We start from the raw sequence: 23,910 nt of genomic DNA, 5'->3' as shown, positions 1-23,910 counted from the left end.
ATTCTTACTTTCTACCAATTCAGAGTAACCATCTGTGAGAGAATTGAACACGTTTTTTAAGAACTGTGGGTGTTGGAGGATCCAATTGTGTTTCGAAGGCGCTAATTACCATTTTTTATCCAAATCATACTCAGCCAGACCGATTCAAATACACTGTATTTGTGAATCAATTCGTTTTCAACAATACAACATTTTTTTCCCCTTTCTCGTTCACCTAAGTGAACTGAAAGGCTATATGTTCACTCAAAAAAATAATTTTCGATAGAAGGCTCAAAGGATCAAGTCCCAGATATCAATCAACTCAGTTCGACGAATTGAGATGATGTCTGTGTGTATGTATGTGTGTATGTATGTGTGTATGTATGTGTGTGTGTGTATGTATGGCTGTGTACAAAAAAAGTTCACTCACTTTAAAGGCACTTCCTACTGGCCGATTATAGCTCGAATCGTACTGGTGTTTCACCGCATTGTTTGGTATTAAAAATGGTCCGGATCGGTCGAGGCGTTCCGAAGTTATGGCCGGACCCGAAGTTGATCCGGATCAGCACCGCACAGTGGGAAAAATCGACCCAAAAAACGTATCTTTTAACGCCGCTGGTTTCGGTATGTGAAGTTGACCATTTCTGACGTAAAAAAACACGAGAAATCGATTGGTGCTAAATTCATTCACCGCACGGCACGGGAAGTGGTCCACTTTGCCCCATTTTGCCCTTTTTTCATACGAAAAGAGAATCAAAATGTACTTTCAAACAACTAACACGACTGTAGATCGTCGAAAATAGCTGCTGGTGTAATTAGAGGTTAAAAGAAATCATAAACATTTATGAAAGATCCTTTGAAATGCTTATTTTGCCCCATATGCCCCAACAACTGCTGGAAATTGTGAATTTTATACAATTATGAACGAATTTTTAAGGTTATTGATTTGAATATGATGTTTTTTGCATAAACAAAAGCGCTAGATCTATTATCACCAGAACCATCTTCAGTAGTTGTCCAATTTGCCCCATTTTGCCCTATCATGATAGAAAAAAGAGATTGAAAATGCATTTATTAAAAACAGATACTGCTATGGAACGTTGAAATTAGTTTTAGTTGCAACTGCAAGCTAACAGCAATCATGCGCATACATGAAAGATATTTTCCATATTTTACCCTACATGCCCCTTAAACTGCTGGATGATAACATTTTTCGTATTGTTTTGTGATGTCACTGGTTGCAATACATGAAGTCATGTTAATGTTTTATATATACAAATGCGGTTTATCGATTAGCTTTAGAATCATTCTCAGGAGGGTACAAATAGCTGTCCATTTTACCCCAATTTGCCCTGATTTGTTGTCGCCTTGATTGATTGATTGATTTCCCGCATTCGCTTATGTCCAAATTGATGGACTTTTGGTACTGAAACCAATGTAATCGAAAGGACAGTTAAAAAATAGGACTGGTGGAAAATTCAGGGTGCAATAAGCATTAATTTTAATCTAGTTTGTGGCAAATATGCACACAACTGTTTAAATGAGGCATCTCAAATATATATATATCATTTGGTGCATTAAGACGCCCTATTCAATCAGTTTAACGCATATGTCACATATTTCATAAAATGCTTATTATGCCCTAAATTCCCCCTCAAAAGCTGACATTGTAGAAAAAGTCATATATGTCTTTTTGATAACATTTGTTTCAGTTCCAATACTAATAAGGGAAATTAATTTATTCATTACATGACAAAAAATCAGGGCAAATTAATCTATTCATTACATGACAAAAAAAAACACGGGTTTTGGGGTGAAATGGACAGCTATTCATACCATTGCGAAAATGATTCTAGTATAAATCGATAAACCACATTTGTATATATCCAAGATGTTTCAGGGCTTCATGTTTTGCATCCAGCAACATTACAAAACCATCCAAAATATGTTATTATCCAGCAGTTTTAGGAGCATGTAGGGTAAAAAAGGGAAAATATCTTTCATATATGCGCATGATAACTGTTAGCTTGCAATTGCAACTTAAACTAATTTCAACGTTCCATAGCAGTATCTGTTTCTTATAAATGCATTTTAAAACTCATTTTTCTATGATAATAGGGCAAAATGGGGCAACTTGGACAACTACTGAAGATGATTCTGGTGACAACTGATCTAGCGCTTTTTGTTCATGCAAAAAAAAAACAAATTCAAATCAGTAACCATTCATAATTATATAAAATTCACAATTTCCAGTAGTTGTTGGGGCATATGGGGCGAAATAAGCATTTCAAAGGATCTTTCATAAATGTTTATGATTTCTTTTAACCTCTAATTACACATGCAGCTATTTTCAACGATCTACAGTCGTGTTAGTTGTTTGAAAGTACATTTTGATTCTCTTTTTGTATGGAAAATGGGCAAAATAGGGCAAAATGGACCACTTCCCGTGCCGTGCGGTGAATGAATTTAGCACCAATCGATTTTTCGTATTTTTTTACGTCAGAAATGGTCAACTTCGCGTACCGAAACCAGCGGCGTTAAAAGATCCGTTTTTTGGGTCGATTTTTCCCACTGTGGCGCTGTGGTAAAGAGTTATAGGCTCTCTTTACGCTTTATGCGCTATCACAGTGATCTTTTCAGGATGCTATGTGAACCCATTGTGGTACGCTTTTGCGTGTATGGCGATCCTATTCCCTTACCTGTCGTTTCTCCTGTCATATCCTTTTTCCTTCCCTTCTCTGTCAGGTAAATGATGAATAGGCTCGTGTTCGTGGCGATGGCACAAATTTCCCAAATAGAGGAGAACGTGCCTCTGGAGCCGACCTACTGATACCTGATACCTGATGACTTCCCGGAGGAATTCTTGGAGGAACCCTTGGACGAATCGTCGGACAGCAAGCCGACTTTGTTTCTTATGGGGTGTCGTGTATAATCTAGATTAAAAAAAAAGCTCGTCATTTTGTAGACCTTAGTTCTAAGACGTTCGTTACAGATGAAAAAGCGCATGCTTCGCCATCTCTGATTCTCAAAACCTCCCTCAGGGAAATTTCATTGCATTTGGTTCATTGAATTTTTATTTTTTTTATCTGTATTAACGGGATTTTTAGCCCTAGGCTAGTTCATCTCCGGATCCACACTTAACTTCCCTTCCGAAGGAAGAACTCACATTTGTGTGAATTTGTCGGGAGTGGGATTCGATCCCAGGTCCTCGGCGTAATAGTCACGTGCTTTAACCATCACACCAGTTCCGCTCCACAGGTTCATTGAATCTGGTGGTAGAACAGTTCAAAGTTGGCTATCAAGTAATTATGACTCATTCTAGAATCTTTCTAGCTTCATGTAGAATAACCCGACCTTTCTCAGATTTGCACCACCGATACACAACTAGTTGATCAACTTACAGTGAAAATTTTACATTGTTTGATGCACTTTTTAAAAAGTTACAACTATTTGACCATTTTTTGAATAGTGAAAATTTTGCCAGTCCCGATCATTTTGTCTAGCCCCTGTACATTGCTCTTTACTGGTACTGTTAGCACAGCTCAATACCACTCTTCGACAGCGCAACCAGGGTGCAACATGTTGTCCACACCGAACGCGACAACATCGGTGGATGGATGAACCGTGCGCTGAGCATAGACGTCAGTGAGTATGTTGCGAGAGTAAGTGAGTAGACGAATTGTACATACAAACAAAAACAGAAGGAAGAAAGATCACAAAATGGTAAAGATTAATTGAAGCAAGAAGTAAAGTAAAATTGAAAATATTTCGAGTGTTTCGCGATTAGTGAAAAAGGGCGTAGTTTCTGAGAAACTGCGGGTATCAAATTAAATTCCTAGGTAAGATTGTGATTGTGATTGTGGCAAACAAATACGTGAACCTACAATCATTTAATTTAGGTTGATTAGGATTCGAGAAGGCACCCGACCGTGAGCCGCCATACCTGTTAGGAAAAAGCAGGACATTAGAAGAAAACTATTAAATGTAAGTAGATAGTAGTTATAGCTGAAAAGAAAATTAATAATGTTTGAACTTGTTTACTCTGCTTGTTTAATTGAATAATAAAAATAGTTTCAAGCTGTTGCAAAATTTATATTGCCCGCTTTGAGAATTCGGTTTTCATTAGGGTGGTCCAAAAAGGAACAGGTACTTTACCAGATCTGCTGACATGTCTGAAACATACTGGAAAAACTTGTAACTGGAAGGCACGAATTGTTGCTAATTGACAAATTGAGAGATGATATGTGCGAAAAAATTGCGTTCTGGTGGGATTCGAACCTACGACTCCGTATTCGCTAGAACGGCGCTTTAACCAACTAAGCCACAGAACAGGTACTTAATAATTGTTCGGAATAGAAAGCCAAACTAACTCCGAAACCACGCCGTGAACACTACTTTTTCACAAACCCATCTCTCTTTCGGCTCAGATGCCAATCCACACAACACACTAGCGTTTGTGTTTGTGTAAATTTCTCAAAGGCCACCGGTGTGTCCTAATATATGTTGGTTGAACCGCTTATTTCGAATTCGGGTTCACATTTGCTCCAGCATGTCACACTTTTGAGATGTAGCTCAATTCATATGGCATAGAGCGAAACTGATGAACTGATGCACTACCGAAAATCGCACCAAATGTGAGTACTTCTTTCGGAACAGAAATTAAGCTGGGGGTCCCGAGGTTAACTAGCCTACGATTAGCAATCTCTCCAATAAAGATTACACCAGGAAGCAGAAACAAAGATAAAGCCCACGATCCCTTAAGCCCCGAAAAATAAAGTCTCTATACCAAAATCCACTGCGTCTAGATATTTTTTTTTGAGAGACCTTACCGCTATGCGGCATTCGTACGTCTAGAATTTAGAAACAGCTCTTAAAGTATCATACGAAAGCTCTTCCTTTGAAAGGTAGGTAAAGCCATGAGTCTGCCTCCGGCAAAAATCCTATATAATAAAGATAAAAAATGCGTTGCCTCTTACTTCCATTGAATTTCAATTTTGCAGTTGAACGCCCACACTCTTATTCAGCTAAATTTAATCCGCTAGCTTCAACGTTTTAAGACATGTGTCTCCTTATCGAGGTCCGGTTTGAAATAAGACCAGGTAGCAGAATTTATCATCAGTAAGAACGTCGGCTAATCCACCCGATCTTGGAAAGCTGTAAATGGAAGCAATAAAGTTTGGGTACGCATAAATATATCAGTAAATGATCAATTTCGCTTGGTTTGGTAAATGTTATCGCCAGTCGATACAGAAAAAGGGAAATCAGATAAACAGTATCAGTGCGTTGTGATTGCAGAAAGCATAAAAAGGCGATACGTTGGCAAATTTTTCGCATAAGACTAGACGGTGTTTTAGAGAATAGTCACCAGGTTCGGATTGGAACAGTATTTTGAATTTCTCGATGCAAGTAAGTACCAACCAGAGTATTAGTGAGATTTCCAATCCGAGACCAGTTCATCTCTAAATTCATTTTTTTGTTCATTAGAGAATCAATCTGGAATCATTCCACTGAAAAACTTTCGAAGAAATGCAAAGGTATTCCCGTTAGTATCATCTTTGTTTGCTGCTTCATTCTATTGACGATTTAAAAATGTACAAAACATTATCTCAATTACTAATGTGTTTTTGTGGTATCCTTCTTCCCATTTTTTTAATTAATTATTAACATGATTATTACAGAAGTTTTTTTTTGCTTCATTGATTTTGGGAAACCCATCAATAATTTTTAACATATGTAGAATTATGAAGTTAATTGAAGAAATTCCCAAGTAACAATTAATCTTGTACCGACTTTTTCGAACCCACTAAGCAGAATACCCTCTTCGAATGAGTGTAATCAGTTTCGTACCTTTTAATTCCGCCCTAATTGATGTTCCTTTGACAAAGGATAAACAATTAATGGTGAACTGTGAGAGTATTAGCTGAATAATAGCTGGTTAATGGTGTCAACGGCTGAACACAATGACAGCTGAATATCGATCTGAAGTATGGCTTGTTCAACCTCTTTAATCAGCAATACAAAAGAGGCTGAATACAAGTTGACCAGAATATTATTCATCTGGGTAACCAGCTTTAAAACATACACCAATATGCAGAACTAAGCACCTGTTGTTCAACCTTTAATCTAATAGTTTTTGACAGCTGGACCCAAGCATGTTTTCGAGAAGTCCACGACGCTTGTTCAGCCTCAATACAGATTTGGTTCAAGTTATGTTCTTGACGACTATTCAGACACAACAAGTAATGCTCTTGTTCTCGAGGATATGTATACAAGTGAGTGTGGTGCAGGTGCTAAGGTGAGTGACGATAAATCAAGAGGTCCGAGTTCAATTCCCAGTTTTCCCACAGATTAATTTATCCATTCCTAAACATCTCTTCTGGAAATAGACGTAGCTAATGGTAAAAATTTGCTCACTAAAGAATTGTTATTTTATTTTTACACAATTAATAAATTTAATTGATTACTGATTAAGCGCATATTAAGCCATAAATTACCCTTCCAGTGAACCTCAAATCAGCTAGAGGTTGAATAAAATCACCAAAATTAGATGTTTAGGAGCTGAATAACGGATTATACCTCTTGTGCTCAGCTTTTGTTCAAATGAAGGCTGATTTAAAATAGTTGAAGAAACGTTTGTACAGCACCATGCTGGGTTCCCCAGCATCCCGAGAAAACACGAGGAAAATTCCTGAAGAAACTCCTCGATTAAACTCTAAGGGAAATTCTTTAAAAAAACACACACCCTGAAATGATCCATGAAGGAGCTCCTGATGATATCTCTGAAGAAACTCCTTCTGGAATTCTGAAGGAACTCATTGAAAAATTCCTGAGGGAAATTGTGGATGAATCCCTGAACGATTTCATAGAAAAATACTACCGGAAATGCATTTTGAAGATTTTTTCTTTAATTATTTTTCATCCATTATTCAATAAAAATAAATAAAAAATAATTTTCCCTACTCCGATAGTTTTCGATAATCCACCAGTCCAGTCAGAATGAGTGGAGAGATAACGAATTTGTCCATTGGAAGCATCCGATTCACAGGCCCGACCGTGCGGCACATGAACGCCATCAAAGGTGATCGGTGTGATCGAGGCGACGACTGTGACGAGCTGAAGGCAGAGAATTTACGGTTTAGCAAAGTGTCATTCAACGGCGGTCTACTGCAGATGTTGCCACCGTTGTGTTTCGAGGAATTGCAACACGCCAATTCGGCGATTATCAGTGAAGCTGGAAATGCACCCCTACCGATCGAAGATTCCGATAAGAAGGTAGGTTCGGATGAGGATCAGGCCAATAGTGCCAAAACTGCCAAAAAGTTGAAAAAAGACAATTGCAAGAGTCAAAAAGTGAAAGCAGATTCAAAAATGTGATACACTGTGTAGTGAAAGCTAAAATCTTGTTTCGTTGTAATTTTTGTTTTCTTTTAACTATAATGTAAGTGTGATCGGAAAGGTTCTAGGATTGTCATGGGAAATTTTTCGTCATGAACAAGAGATCGCCATTTCTATTTAAATATTTTTCTGATTCTATTTTTTTTTTATTTTATTGAAGCCGTTTCTTAAAGATAAATGAAAGAAATCATGTTGAAAAATCTAGATCTAAAGACATACGTATCTTTGTTATGCCCAATGGTGTAGAAATCTGCCATGTGCAGGATAAACTGTGAAGCAGTTTTTTTTTTATTTTTTTTATCAAAAAAATGGAAAATTCTCAAAAAAGGAAAATTTTTAATAAAAATAAAGGAAAAGGAAGTCAGGAGGGGTAGACAGACAATTAAACTATATAAATTCAGGTTTTTGTTCTTGAACATTAGCTCGTTAGGGACGGTTATTTCCAACATGACACTCTCGGACCAAATTCTGCAATTCGGGGACTACAACCAATCCGGTCTTACTTGGTCAACTTCTGATGATGGATTGCCTTCAGTAGATGCTATAAACTCGAACATATCTGCAGCCTGCTCTTCCTTGCTGGATGGATTCTGTCTTCATGGCTTAACCCAGATCAACCATGTGGCTAATTGTTATGGTGGACTACTCGACCTTGTGCTGGCAAACGAGCCTCGTAATTGTACTGTTTCGGAAGCGATCGAACCATTAACTACCCTCGACCAAGCTCACCCAGCATTGCAAGTCTCTGTGAAGTTGAGTCAAGCTGTTCGGTTCGAAGACATTGCAGATCTTTCAGGGTTGGATTTTCGACGTGCTGACTACGCAGCTCTAAGCGCAGCAATACAAGCAGTTGACTGGAGTTTCATCGAAACATCGGATTGCATCGACAGTGCAGTAGAATTCTTCAACGAAGTAGTAAATCGTGCTATCATCGACTGCGTACCGCCTCGTCTACCTATTCGTAAACCGGCTTGGTCCAACAGACGTCTTCGCACTCTTAAAAGATTAAGATCAAAAGCTTTGCGTAGATATTGCGCATCAAGATGTACACTGCTGAAACAACAGTTTAACAGAGCTAGTCAGCGATACCGATTGTACAATCGTTTTCTCTACAAACGATATGTGATTCGCACACAGGAAGATCTACGTCGTAACCCCAAGCGTTTCTGGTCATTTGTGGATTCAAAAAGAAAACAAAATGGACTTCCCGTTGAAATGTTTTTAGGCAACGAAACCGCGAGAACCTCTCTTGAAAAATGCAACCTCTTTGCTACCCATTTTAAGCAAGTTTTCAACGACGACGCAGCATCATCTCAGGAGATCTCTGATGCTCTTCAGGACACACCATTAGACGTTATCGATTTCAACACTTTTAGCATAACATCCCGTCACGTCGAATCTGCCATTGGAAAATTGAAAACTTCCTACTCAGCGGGTCCGGATGGCATTCCGTCAAGCCTGATTGTAAAATGTGCTGAAGCTTTCATCCACCCTCTGACTGTGCTCTTCAATGCATCTTTGCAGCAGAGCAAATTTCCCACTGCTTGGAAAGATTCCGTTATGTTTCCGGTTTTCAAAAAAGGAGACAAATCAAACGTCGAAAATTATCGCGGTATCACATCGCTTTGCGCTTGCTCTAAGGTCTTTGAAATAATCATCAATGATTCACTTTTTGCTAGCTGCCAGAACTATATATCCCAGGATCAACATGGATTTTTCCCTAAGCGCTCCGTATCGACAAATTTAGTAGACTTTGTTACAACTTGTCTCCGTAACATGGATTCTGGACTTCAAGTCGATGCTGTATACACCGATCTCAAAGCTGCCTTTGACAGAGTAGATCACGGCATTCTACTAGCTAGGCTGAAAAAAAATTGGTATGTCATCGCCCTTCGTCTGCTGGTTTAGCTCATATCTCACCGACCGCGCACTGTGTGTTGAAATTGGATCCGCTCGATCTGCAGTTTTCACCAATATATCCGGAGTTCCACAAGGGAGTAATCTTGGGCCATTGCTCTTCATCATTTTTATAAATGAAGTTGAAATGCTGCTTCCACCTGGATTTCGCTTGTTTTATGCAGACGATGTAAAGATCTACATGGTGATCAGAGGCCTCGAGGATTGCTGGAATCTACAGAAACTGATCGATAAGTTCGAAGGATGGTGCTCTAGGAATTATCTCACTCTTAGTATTAGTAAATGTAACGTTATTTCGTACAGCCGTAAGGCTAAGCCCTTATTGTTTCCTTACACTATTGCCGGTCTTCAATTAGAACGTGTTCACCAAGTTAAAGATTTGGGTGTTACATTGGACTGCGCACTCACTTTTCGCGGACATTATACCGATATTTTTTTTTTTTTTTAACCAGTCTATTTATTTAAAGGCTCAATCGCCGTGAACAGCTTTACAGAGCCGAAACTCGTGACTAATTATACAAAATATAATTAAAAAAAAACTTATCCTTTCTTGTTTTTCATCGTTGAAACTTTTTCTTTCAAAAAAGTGTCGATAATGCGCTCAACTACATGGCCCGTGTTTGGGGAACACTGGTTGTTACATGCTTTCTTGGTTTCGCTTGCCTCCTGTTTTTTCGTCCGTCGTCGCTTGTGTGTGACCACGTTGTAGTCCGTCGATGAGCTCGATTCATTGTCATCAACATCAGTCCAGTCGTCGTCATTGTGTTTTGCTTCTTCAGCAATAGGTACGCCCGATGATGCATTTGGTATGCGAGATGAAGATTTTTTCTGCTGATTGTTTATCGGTGGAAAGTCTGTTTGCTTGAACAAACCATCGGGAGAAGACAAAGCTGGTGATGTTGCTGATACGGTTTCGTTTGGGGAGTGGGGCTCCGAGCACATCCCGCCGGGCTGCGACGATCCAGATGATTTCGGCTGATTAGGGTAGACAACCATAGTCTTCTCGTTTTGTATGGTGATGACCGAAGGGATATCTCGGAATAAGTTTATTCGCAGCACACGCACGCCGTTCGACATGCCGGGGAAATAATGTTTCCATTTCTCGTCCCTTATGGAAATTACCTCCCCAAACTGCAGCATATTTTCGCAGATGGCTGCATCGCTGATCGACGGAGACAAATCGAGCACTCTAACGGTTACCGCATCGCAATCGACGTACACCGGGATACGAAACTCTTTGTTATTACAAAGCATTGTTCGCTTCAGATTGTGGTCTGACTGGTAGCGAAAAGCGATCTCGCAGGAAACCATTTCGATGAGCACACAGTTGCGTAAATGATGCAGCTGTATGCTCCTGACGTCCGCATATTGGAGTTTTACATCTTTCTCCAAAAAAGATTGCACCTTTCCAATATCAGGACGAATTGGTAAGACACTAAAATCGATCACTAAGGTATTCTTCCGCACACCGTACATTTTACACCAGCAGTGATCGATAGCAAAAGAGGAATCAAAAAAGCGCGTCCGACGTATGCGATGTGTGGCTGTGAACTGATTATACCGATATTATTTCTAAGGCTAATAGACAACTTGGATTCATTTTTAAAATTTCAAATGAATTCCGTGATCCATTGTGCTTACGATCATTGTATTGTTCGCTGGTAAGATCTGTTTTGGAGTCGGCTCTGATTGTTTGGTGCCCATATCATGCAAATTGGATCACCCGAATTGAGTCGATTCAAAAAAAGTTTGTTAGATACGCACTTCGGAATCTTCCCTGGAATGATCCTTTAAATCTTCCTTCGTACGATAGTCGATGTCGTTTGCTTGGACTGGATACTCTTGAACGTAGACGCTTCAATGCTCAGGCGATATTCATAGCGAAAGTTTTACAAGGCAAGGTAGACTCTTCCGTAATACTTAACGAAATTAACTTATATGCACCGGAACGACAACTTCGGCAACGAGACTTTCTACAGCTCGGTTCATGGAACGCCCAGTATGCTCAACACGATCCAATAAGATTCATGTGTGCTTCTTTCAATAGGGTTTTTGAAATATTTGACTTTAACTTATCAATCGACTCATTTCGAAGTAGGCTTAATAATAATAGTCATTAAGGTTTTTAAATGTAACTGTGAAATGTATTTTGTTTTTAATTTAAAATAAGTGTTAATTTAGTTCATTAAGACTAAAAAATGTCAGATGAATGTAAATGTGAATAAATAAATGTGTGAAAAAATGTTTATTAGAAAAAAAAAGCTTTAACAAGAAAAAAAAATGGAAAAAAAGTTGTTGATTAACGAATAAACATTTGTTGATTGTTGGCGGTTATTTTTATATCGATGACAAAACCGACAAATTTCAGAAAATAGCTTGCCACAGATTCTTAATGCCGGCCAATATTCTCTAGGCCAATCCTCTAGGAATTGCTCTAGAATTTCTCCAGGAATTGTTCTACGATTTATTGAACAAATTACTCTAGGAATTGCTTTAGAAAGAGACGAACCAGCCAAGGGCTGAAAGTCTCTATAATAAAGACAAATCAACCAATGCTTTACGAATTCTTCTAGGAATTTCTCTAGAATTTGCTCTAGAAATTATCCCAGGAATATCTGTAATAATTCTTTCAGCAATTTTTATAGAAATTCCTCGAGAAATTCCTCCAGGAATTCCTCTAGGAATTCCTTCAGGAATTCCTCCAGGAATTTCTCTAGGAATTCCTCTAGGACTTCATCCAGGAATTCCTCTAGGAATTCCCCCAGGAATTTCTCTAGGAATTCCTCTAGGAATTCCTCCAGGAATTCCTCTAGGAATTCCTCTAGGAATTCCTCTAGGAATTCCTCTAAGAATTCTTCCAGCAATTCCTCTAGGAATTCCTCTAGGAATTCCTCCAGAAATTCCTCTAGGAATTCCTCCAGGAATTCCTCTAGGAATTCCTCTAGGAATTCCTCTAGGAATTCCTCCAGCAATTCCTCTAGGAATTCCTCTAAGAATTCCTCCAGCAATTCCTCTAGGAATTCCTCTAGGAATTCCTCCAGAAATTCCTCTAGGAATTCTTCCAGAAATTCCTCTAGGAATTCTTCCAGAAATTCCTCTAGGAATTCTTCTAGGAATTCCTCCAGGAATTCCTCTAGGAATTCCTCCAGGAATTTCTCTAGGAATTTCTCCAAGAATTCCTCCAGGAATTTCTCCAGGAATTCCTCCAGGAATTCCTCCAGGAATTTCACTAGGAATTGCACTAGGAATTCCACCAGGAATTCCACTAGGAATGAATTCCTCCAGGAATTCCACTAGGAAGTCCTCCAGGAATTCCTCTTGGAATTCCTCCAGGAATTCCTTCAGGAATTTCTCTTGGAATTCCTCTAGGAATTTTTCCAGGAATCCTCTTGGAATTCCACCAGGAATTCCTCTTGGAATTCCTTCAGGAATTCCTCTTGGAATTCCTCTAGGAATTTTTCTAGGAATTCCTCTAAGAATTCCTCTAGGAATTCCTCTAAGAATTTTCCCAGGAATTCCTCTAGGAGCCCCTTCAGGGATTCCTCCAGGAACTTCTCCGAGAATTTCTTTAGGAATTGTTCCAGGAAATTTTTCCTCTCGGCATTCTTCTGGGAATTTCGCTGAATTACTTTAAAAATTCCTCAGGGAATTTTTTTTTTTTTAAAAGACACGGACAACGTCTTCAGCTTCGGGCTGAACAGACTGTTTAAACTTAACACAAGACAAAGGACGAATATGCACCAGTGGAAACGGGGAAGAAACTATTCTTACGAAAAGTTTCAACGCCCGGAGCGGGAATCGAACCCTCACCCCATAGCATGGTGCGATTATGAGCTTGGTGACCCTAACCGCACGACTATGAGGCTCCACTTCCTCTGGGAATTGCTCTGGGAGTATCTTTAGGAATTCATCCAGAAGTTCCGCTAGAAATTCCTGAAGGAGCTCCATCAGGAATTCTTCCAGGATTTCTTCTAGGAATTCCTCCAGAAGTTCCTCAAAGAATTGTTCCAGAAGTTCCTTTAAGAGTTCCTCTAGGAGTTTTTCAAGGAGTTTCTCTAGGAAATCTTGAAAAAATTCCATCAGGAATTCCTCGAGAATTTCCTCTTGGAATTCTCTCACAAATTCTTCTAGGAATTCTCCCAAAAATACCTCAACGAATTCCTCCAGGGGAATTTTTCTAAGAATTCTTTCAGGAATTCCTCTAATAATTCCATCAGGAATTCCTATAACAATTCTTCCAGGAATTCTTCTAAGAATTCCTCAAGAAATTTCTTGAAGAATTCCTCCAGGATTTTTTCTTAGAATTCCTCCAGCAAGTCCTCTATAAATTCTCCAGAAAATTTCTATAATAATTCCTCCAAGAATTTCTTTAAAAATTTCCCGGGGAATTGCTTTAAAAATTTCTTCAGGAATTCCCCAAAAAAATCCTGGAGGAATGGTTCCAGTAATTCTCCATTGAATTCCTTTAGGAGTTCTGTAAACAAAAACTACAAGAATTTTCCAGAAATTGATATAAAATTCTTGAAGGAATTTTTCCAGGGGTTTCTTAAAAAATCACAGCGTTTTTTTAGAGAGTTTTTGCATAAGTTTGCTTAGGAATACCTCCTGGAATATATTGAAGAAATTAGTTTCTTGGCGAAGTTTCTCCAATGTTTATGTTTTGGTGTTTGTTTTTTTTTCTCAGGAATGTATTTTATTGCTGTGCTTTTATTTAAGTACCAGACATTTCTTGAAATGTGTACTTGCCAATACTTGTATCCACGGGTAAGCTTATTGTTTTCAGTTACCTGCAAAGGAAAAAGATAAAATATATTAGTTTATTTCAAGTATTTCATTTTATTTGCATTATGAATTTAATATTGTTAAGTCAAGATTTTGAAATCGCAAGAGACGGAAAAGTATGTGTGTAGAAGCAGGTAATTGTAGTCAAATATGAATCCAAAGTCTAAAGGCAACCCCTTGGAGAGAGAACAGTGAAAATCTGGCTCTGAAGCCTTGGAGAACCCAAGAAACATTTTCAAGTCAAATAGACTCAAGCAAATCAACAAAATTATCATAAGATTAAAAATAGATTTATTCACATCTTGCTCGAAGCAAAACCAGAGCAAAGCCAGAGCAAAGCCAGAGCAAAGCCAGAGCAAAGCCAGAGCAAAGCCAGAGCAAAGCCAGAGCAAAGCCAGAGCAAAGCCAGAGCAAAGCCAGAGCAAAGCCAGAGCAAAGCCAGAGCAAAGCCAGAGCAAAGCCAGAGCAAAGCCAGAGCAAAGCCAGAGCAAAGCCAGAGCAAAGCCAGAGCAAAGCCAGAGCAAAGCCAGAGCAAAGCCAGAGCAAAGCCAGAGCAAAGCCAGAGCAAAGCCAGAGCAAAGCCAGAGCAAAGCCAGAGCAAAGCCAGAGCAAAGCCGGAGCAAAGCCAGAGCAAAGCCAGAGCAAAGCCAGAGCAAAGCCAGAGCAAAGCCAGAGCAAAGCCAGAGCAAAGCCAGAGCAAAGCCAGAGCAAAGCCAGAGCAAAGCCAGAGCAAAGCCAGAGCAAAGCCAGAGCAAAGCCAAAGCAAAGCCAAAGCAAAGCCAAAGCAAAGCCAAAGCAAAGCCAAAGCAAAGCCAAAGCAAAGCCAGAGCAAAGCCAAAGCAAAGCCAAAGCAAAGCCAAAGCAAAGCCAAAGCAAAGCCAAAGCAAAGCCAAAGCAAAGCCAAAGCAAAGCCAGAGCAAAGCCAGAGCAAAGCCAGAGCAAAGCCAAAGCAAAGCCAAAGCAAAGCCAAAGCAAAGCCAAAGCAAAGCCAAAGCAAAGCCAGAGCAAAGCCAGAGCAAAGCCAGAGCAAAGCCAGAGCAAAGCCAGAGCAAAGCCAGAGCAAAGCCAGAGCAAAGCCAGAGCAAAGCCAGAGCAAAGCCAGAGCAAAGCCAGAGCAAAGCCAGAGCAAAGCCAGAGCAAAGCCAGAGCAAAGCCAGAGCAAAGCCAGAGCAAAGCCAGAGCAAAGCCAGAGCAAAGCCAGAGCAAAGCCAGAGCAAAGCCAGAGCAAAGCCAGAGCAAAGCCAGAGCAAAGCCAGAGCAAAGCCAGAGCAAAGCCAGAGCAAAGCCAGAGCAAAGCCAGAGCAAAGCCAGAGCAAAGCCAGAGCAAAGCCAGAGCAAAGCCAGAGCAAAGCCAGAGCAAAGCCAGAGCAAAGCCAGAGCAAAGCCAGAGCAAAGCCAGAGCAAAGCCAGAGCAAAGCCAGAACAAAGCCAGAGCAAAGCCAGAGCAAAGCCAGAGCAAAGCCAGAGCAAAGCCAGAGCAAAGCCAGAGCAAAGCCAGAGCAAAGCCAGAGCAAAGCCAGAGCAAAGCCAGAGCAAAGCCAGAGCAAAGCCAGAGCAAAGCCAGAGCAAAGCCAGAGCAAAGCCAGAGCAAAGCCAGAGCAAAGCCAAAGCAAAGCCAAAGCAAAGCCAAAGCAAAGCCAAAGCAAAGCCAAAGCAAAGCCAAAGCAAAGCCATAGCAAAGCCAAAGCAAAGCCAAAGCAAAGCCAACGCAAAGCCAAAGCAAAGCCAAAGCAAAGCCAAAGCAAAGCCAAAGCAAAGCCAAAGCAAAGCCAAAGCAAAGCCAAAGCAAAGCCATAGCAAAGCCAAAGCAAAGCCAAAGCAAAGCCAACGCAAAGCCAAAGCAAAGCCAAAGCAAATCCAAAGCAAAGCTAAAGCAAAGCCAAAGCAAAGCCAAAGCAAAGCCAAAGCAAAGCCAAAGTAAAGCCAGAGCAAAGCCAGAGCAAAGCCAAAGCAAGCCAGAGCAAAGCAACAAAGTCCAGTTTCATCCACTGCTGTAAAACTATCTCAGCAGCTCTGAACAACTTTTTCCTCGCTGAGACCTTTTCATCCAAATCGGTTCACCCGTACGTCGATCGACCGGTCCAAACTGGATCTGCTGCGTTTACCATTCAGAGGAAATCATCACCCATCTCTTTATAGAGAGTGAAGAAGTATACAGTGCAAACCAATCTTCCAGTTATTCCGAGTAGAAAGTCATTTTCTGTCCACTAGCCAGCCAATTAAGGGGGCCGCCACGAAGGTGGTTCTTCAAGTTTCCTCCAACAACTAGTCGCTGGAGCTACTTCTTTCAATTTCAAGGTTCCGCCAAAGGAAAGGAGGCCAGTTTTTCTGGATTTCCTCGGACCGGGCGCTTCGATGGAGTGAAGCTTTTTATCGCTGCGAATGGAGGAGCTTTCCTCGGTGGCGAGGAAAAACTAGCTCGCAAGCAACGGTGATTAAGCTATTCATCAGACAACGCATTGCGATGTTGTTAGTCGTAGAAATAATGCAACTTTGTCAACGAGATTGGTAGGAAATGCAAGAGATAGTCACGAAACAACAGGAAGTCAGTGATGTGTCTTGATTGTCTGACAAAAAAGCTACTTTTGAGGGAGAAAAATCCTTGTTTTCAGCTACTAAGTCCAAATGGTTTTAAGAATCGAGGAAAAATGTTTCTATATTTTGATTCGATGTTACAAAGCAATAGTAGAACAATAAAAATACTAAGCTAAAATAAGGAATGTCTTTTAATAAAATCGCTGTGAAAAACAAGGGGAAATATGTCATGAGCATTTCACAATGATTAAGTCCAAATGGTTTTAAAATAGTTGTGTTGATCCACCGTGATTGATCGGCCAATTGATCGGCGGGAACAACAGAAACTAAACCAAAAGCCAATGAATGGACTAGGGACTGTTTAATCATTCCTAATTTGCACAATTTGAGTTCCTAACACCAATCAAGGCTCCGGCCACGTCCTTACAGCTATTGGGGAGGAAAATAAATGATTGTTGGATAACTTTTGCTACAAAAGACCAAGCGTAACTGGCCTCTCAGCTAATTCTCAAGTTTCTATCCTATTAGTATCAATTTGCAGTGAAATCATTTTGACAATAGCCAATAATCAATAATCTTTCCACTGAATCTCAACTGAATTTATCGAATGTAACCACAAATGCTGATCCATCGAATCATTATTCAATTTTCTGGTAACTTTTTCCCCAAAGGGGAGAAATTAGCTTTTCACCTGCTTGCCTGCCTCACCCAGGCAGAAAGCGTGAAACGACCCATTGTCGATCTGTTTCACGGAAAATTAATCAAAATCAGACCGAAAGCAGCCTCTGTGTATGCCGTCAGAACTAACCTTTCATCTGATCTTATCAGCAGATTTCGCAACCGTTGCGTTGTTGGTTGCGCCACGCAGCCAACAGACAAACACGGGCACAAACATAACGAAGCGGAAAAGCTTCGGGGCCACCACATCACATTCGATACCGCCACCGCCGCCGTTAGCTCAAAAGTTGTCTCGAGAAGAAAAGCATGAGCTGAGTGATGTAATTTGCGTGCGTTTGGCAAACATCGTTTGTGCCACAAACCCCAAGCAGCTCCGAGGTGTTCAGATTTTTCCGTTTTTTTTTTCTCTTTCTATGATTAGGTTCCCGCCCCTCGAGAACTGGTGATGTTTGAAGCTGTAACACGATACAGTTACCCGACGGTGGCTAAAAACTTGGGAACGTGTTTGGAGTTGTAAAACTGTTACTTTTCTTGCTTGTTGGAAAATGTGCTACTCAAGGGAATTACCCTATAATTACGGGAATGTTTCGAAGGGCATTTGCGAAAATTACGCTTGACAAGTGGAAACGCGGTTTTAAAATACTTATTGAAGATGATTGGCCACTTTTGAAACACCGTTTCGGTAGGGTTGAATAGAGAAAGGAAAGGAAGGTTGAATCTCAGAATAATTAGTCGGCGAAAATATGAAAGCAAACAATTATACACTTATGCATTCAATACTGTTCATTAAAACAATAAATAAAAAAAATAACAATTTTGAAAAGAAACAGGAAAACGAAAAAACAAACAATGATAACAAAACATAATATTCACGTAACAATACGAAAACATATTTAAAAAGCGCAGCAACGATGAACGATAATTGAAATAGGGTAAAAAATAAGAAAAAAATATAATTTTGGTTCTTTTTTTTCTTTTTTTTTAAGATGCGCACCGATGAACACCTCAATTCCAAGGAGATGCAGAGTTGCCCTGCTATTTTGTAGATACATTCTTCATCGTAATTACATTTTACTACCGCAATCTCTCGTGCAGTAATTTATTTTGCTTGCAATCCGTAAGACCTACAGTCCAACGAGTTCATAAACAGTTTTCTTGCGAATACCCGTTAATACCTTTGAACCTCAAGCATCAGTAAAATTAATGCACATTTCTGTATCAAACAACTGCACAGTTGTAACCCAAGTAACATTTTTAGTAAAATAGTTTAGACGAGGTTCTTAGAACCACCATAAAACTATAAAGTTTTAGATCTAGAAGATACTGATATTTTCAGGCAAAAATTTTGAAAATCCAACAATGTGTTGTTGAGGTATGTTCATTTTTCTATAAAAAAGACGACATTTTCGAATGCCATTTTCTTTGTATGGGGGAAAAACGGGAATACAACTCCTGCAGGATTTGAAAGATATTATGTTGAGGCTCACATTGTGCAATGATGCAATATTGCATTGAATAATATTATTTTTGTATGGAAATCAACAATTTTATTTAGTATATCAAAATTATAAGTTGTCTTAGATCTCCAAGAAATTAATTGAGAAATTCCAGTGTCCACTCAGGAATTCCACCAGGGATTCAACTAGGATCACCCTCAGGGACTCCTCCAGGCATCCACTCAAAGATTACACCAGGAATTCCCTCAGGGATTCCACCAGGATCATCCTCAGGGACTCCTCCAGGTATTTCCTCAAAGATTCCACCAGAATTCCCTCAGGGATTTGACCAGAAATTCCTTTAGTTCTTTCACTCAGAATCCTCTCGAGGATTCCACCAGGAATTTCCTCAGTTCCACCAGGAATTCCCTCTGGATTCCACCAGGAATTAACTCTGGGATTCCACCAGGAATTTCCTCATGGACTCCATCAGGAATTCCCTCGAGGATTCCACCAGGAATTCCCTCAGGGATTCCACCAAGAATTCCCTCAGGGATTCCACCAGGAATTCCTCCAGAGATTACCTCAAAGATTCACCCAGGAATTCCCTCAGAGATTCCACCAGGAACTTCCTCAGGGATTCAACCAGGGATTCTACTAGGGATATCTCTTGGAATTCCTCCTGCAGTTTTTCTAGAAATTCCTCTTCGAATTTCTCTAGGAATTCCTCCTGGAATTTTTCTAGGAATATCTCGTGGAATTATTCTGGAAATTTCTCCTTGAATTTTTCTGAGATTTCCTCCTAGAATTCCACTAGGATTTTCTGATGGGATTTCTCTAGGATTTTCTGATGGGATTCTTCTAGGATTTTCTCCAGGAATTCCTCTAGGAATTCCTCCAGGAATTCCTCTAGGAATTTTTCCAGGAATTCCTCTAGGATTTCCTCCAGGAATTCCTCTAGGAATTCCTCCAGAAATTCCTCTAGGAATTTCTCCAGGAATTTCTCCTGAAACTCCTCTAGGAATTTCTCCATGAATTCCTCTAGGAATTTCTCCAGGAATTCCTCTAGAAATTCCTCCAGGAATTCCTCTAGGAATTCTTCCAGGAATTCCTCTAGGAATTCTTCAACAAATTCCTCTAGGAATTCCTCTAGGAATTCCTCTAGTTATTCCGCCAGGAATACCTCTAGGAATTCCTCCAGGAATTCCTCCAGGAATTCCTCCAGGAATTCCTCCAGGAATTCCTCTAGGAATTCCTCCAGGAATTCCTTCTGGAATTCCGGTAGGAATTTCTTCTGGAATTCCGGCAGGAATTTCTTCTGGAATTCCGGCAGGAATTTCTTCTGGAATTCCTCCAGGAATTAGTCCTCGAACTTCCTAAAAAAAGACGATATTTACGAATGCCGTTTTTTTGTAAGGGGAAAAAACGGGAATACAACTTCTGCAGGATTTGAAAGATGTTATCATCAGGCCCACACTGTGCATTGATGCAATATTGCACAGAATAATATGATTTTTGAATGAAAATCAACAACTTTTTTTAGCATATCAAAATAATAAGTAGTATTGGATCTCCAAGAAATTAATAGAGAAATTCCTGGTTGCAATGATGTAGCAACTACTGAAAATCTCGCATAAGGAATTGCTGTAGGACTTCCTAAGAAATTTTAGAGAGGAAGTCTTGGAAAAACTTCTGATGACGATTCTAGAAAAAATGTTGGTTTAAATATTGGAGAAATGACTAGGAAAGTTCTTGAATGGATTTCTGCAAGAATTCATGAATTCCAGGATAAATTCCTGAAAGAATTATTAGAGAAATAGTTGAAGGTTATAAATAGTTAAAGATTTCCTTGTGTATTTTCTAAAAAAAAAACCCTAGATGAATTCTTACTAGAATTTATCATGTCAGACCTCCAAGAATTCATATAGAAATCTATCTAGAAATTTCTTCAGTTTCTTTTATTTTTTTGAAAATTCCTTCTAGAATATCTTTAGAAAGTCCTACGGGAATTCCACATAAAATTCATCCAGTAGTTTCTACAGTAATCCATCCAAGGATTCCCCGACAATTCTTCTACGGTACCCATTTTCCAGCAAATAATCAAGAAATTCCTTGAATAATTCGTGCGAGAACCCCTGTGAGAGCCCCTCGATTTCGCAAAAACTCCCACGTGGACTTCTCTCTGGATTACATTCAGGGGTATTTTAGAGATATTTCAAGAGAAAATGTAATAGGTATAAGTTTCTCAAATGTTTTTTTTTTTTGTGTTTTGTTGTTCTTGTTGGAAATGTTTTCAATTAATCGTTATCCTTTTCTCAGTAATAAGTTAAAGCATTTTTACTTGCCAATGCATGGCAGATCCGTATGGCTTGTTGTTTTAAGTTACATGAAAAGGGCAAAAAACAATCAATATTAGATTATCTTTTATATTTTTTATTTTTATTTTTATTTTCAAGAGTATTTACATAAAGCTAGTTTTTCACCCGAACGAAATTGGTGTTTTCTGTTTATTGTAGGTTTCATGGCTTTATGAAAATGAAGGCTTCGACGACAGAAAAGAAAAAGTATAAGTGTACATTGTGCCCATGAAATACTCGTAAATTCCGGAGTTTTGTGAGATTTCCAAATAGCTAAGATCTGATAAGCACATTTTTATTTTTTTTAGATTTTCTAGGAATTTGGTGGGCTTCTGCTGAGCTATCTGAACATCCGAAATATTGCCGTAACACTCTGAGCATGAACGTTCTACAAATGTAGAACTCGCATAACACCAAGCTTAACACTTTAAAAGTTTCAAATATGTACGGTAGTCACAGAATACTAAAATAGTATTTTTTTTTTAAGTTTGTTAAGAATAATCAGGCCATTTTTGGCAATACTGCCTAGTAAAAAATAGGTTTCTCAGGAAGTTCTGCATGCATCATTTAACTCCACCGTTCTGAACACCTACTGAATGTCACAAGATTCAGTATATTCTCGAAATATTTCAAGAAATTATCGAATGTTCATATTTTTTCTCAGTATGTCAAAACAAATGCCCTGAAAAATGCCTGAGTTTTCGTATATTACAAAGGTTGAGAATATCTATAGCATTGGATGAACGACTATAGAAAGTTCTAGAATTAAAACGAACTAAAAAAGTTCAAAATAATAGCTCCCAAAATTTTTGAAGTAATCCAAAAAAAGGATTCAAAATATTGCAAAAGATAAAAAAAAGAAAGAAAAACGTTGAAAGTTTTCAAAAATTTATTCGGAAAAATCTTAAAAAAAATGTTTTAGAAGCTTTTCAAGTATCTACAAATTAGTAAAAACCACTTACATTCTTAACATTTCCTGAAATTTCTCAAAATCTTCAAGATTTTTATCAATTTAGGCTAGCAGTTGGGTTTTCAAGCTTTCCACAGACTAGAAGTTAATCATTTTATGGCTTTATCGGTCGTTTTTGACTCAGGGTGTATGGGAGTACTGGGCAAAGTGGATAATGAAATGATAGATATGATAGTATTCACTACATTGCGATCAAGTGTGAAAATTTATGGAAGGTGAAATTAGGCATGAAGACCATGTATTGAACGAATAAATCGAATGCGTGAAACTTTGCCGTACGACCTGAACTGAAACAGATCGCCTTGGTTGGTAGTTCATACCACCATACCAACACAGTAAAACCGCTCAGCACTAAAATGTGTAAGCCCTACTCATAAGTGCATAATTTCCAGACCACACAAAAATGTGTTACAGTTACACATTCTCAAAAAACAGCTCGTACGCTCGTCTAGATGTGAAATGTCGATTTTTTATTGTTTTCCAAGGTCACTAGAAAACCTAGCTAGATTGCAATACAAACATTTTTGCGAATTTAAAGATTTTGCGGACACAGGAGCTGATTTTGTGAATGTGCAAGGGTTACACATTTTTGGTGTAGTCTGGAAATTATGCACTTTTGTGCTGAGCGGCGTTAGCGTGAAGACTGGAAAGTGTTTCGGGCATCCCACTGCCTATCTATTGTAAATTCCACAAAAGCTTTCAGGATTGAAAACATGTTACTGCACCAGAATCAACCGCTCAGAGCTCTAACCTCAGGATGTTCATCTGGACATCATCTTCAACGGAGCAACCCTAGACTTCTGCCCTTGAGAACACGAAAATACAATCAAATAATCTACTCGATCTATCAAGGCACTCAAGGTGTCCTCAGCAATGACATGTTCCCAGCCCAGCGTATCCCATGGTCATCATTCAAGTTTCCCAAACAGACCATTTTGATCAGCAGACCGAAAAACCTCCCAAGTCTTCATTGAGCTGGCAGATTGATGTCAATCAATGACAATTTGGGGAACCTGGAATATTCGTTGAATAGTGATGACGAATTAACCAGTATTTGATTTAGTACGAAGAATCATCTTCCCGCTCCTGGTTGGTCTGCTGGATTACATGACCTGAACTCATGGCACTATTCAATGGTCCCCCAAACCTATTCCTAAATGTAAGCCTTCGGATATTCATGCATAACTCTGCTCACATTGGCTCATACATCGATGTTTTTCTAGCAATGAGCTTGAAGACTAGAACTAGACTAGATGTAAGACTATCCAAGAACTCCGTGGTGTGGAGGCAGTAGCTACTTGTCTGTGAGAGCTTGGTGATAAAGGTTTACTCTCATACAGTGTCCAGTAGCTACGATTTATCAAGTGATGAGTTTAGTCACTCTGAAAAGGTTATTAAATAAATCCCCTTGAAATCTCCGGAAATGCCCTGAAACGTCCAGAAGCTCTTCTGTAATCCCCTGAAACGCCTTTGAAGCTTACCTGAAAGCCAAGCTCTCTGAAAGCCCCTGGAACGCTGTAAAACGCATTTAAACTCTTCAGAAACCCCCTAAAACACTCCTGAGACTCACATCAAAGTCAGTGAAACCTCGCAAATCTCAGTACTTCTTTAAAACTTCCTGGAACACCATGGAATGCCTTGGAACGCCTCAGAAACTCCTGGAATTGCTACTGAAACTCGCCTGAAAGCATCTAAAACATCCTAAGCCCCCTCTGAAATCCCCTTAAAAGCCCTGAACGTCTGAAAATGCCTCTTGAACCCTCCTGAAATCTTCCTGAAGGTCAACCGAAAGCCTATAAAGCGCTCCAAAAGCCCGGGAACGCCTCTGGACCTCCTGAAAATCCTTGGAATTCTAAAGGTA

The 23,910-nt window shown here is 39.4% G+C and overlaps 1 protein-coding gene across 4 annotated transcripts in view; it reads right to left on the bottom strand.

Moving 5' to 3' along the window:
- LOC109397890 (glutaredoxin domain-containing cysteine-rich protein CG12206) overlaps positions 1–23,910 on the bottom strand; it is a 258,145-nt gene that overhangs the window by 123,515 nt on the left and 110,720 nt on the right. The window contains exon 3 of one of the 4 annotated variants that reach the window (XM_062844451.1): positions 13,869–14,078. The exons of the other annotated variants lie outside the window; for them this stretch is intronic. Within the exon in view, the coding sequence (XP_062700435.1) occupies positions 13,884–14,078 (195 nt within the window). The 3' untranslated portion in view covers positions 13,869–13,883. Of the gene's footprint in view, positions 1–13,868; positions 14,079–23,910 lie in introns of those variants that run through there. 4 annotated transcript variants of the gene reach the window in all.

This window comes from Aedes albopictus, chromosome 1 (genome assembly GCF_035046485.1).
Source record: "Aedes albopictus strain Foshan chromosome 1, AalbF5, whole genome shotgun sequence".
NCBI lineage: Eukaryota > Metazoa > Arthropoda > Insecta > Diptera > Culicidae > Aedes > Aedes albopictus.
The sequence above is the reverse complement of the archived record's forward strand: the minus strand, read 5'-3'. Positions and strand labels throughout refer to the sequence as shown.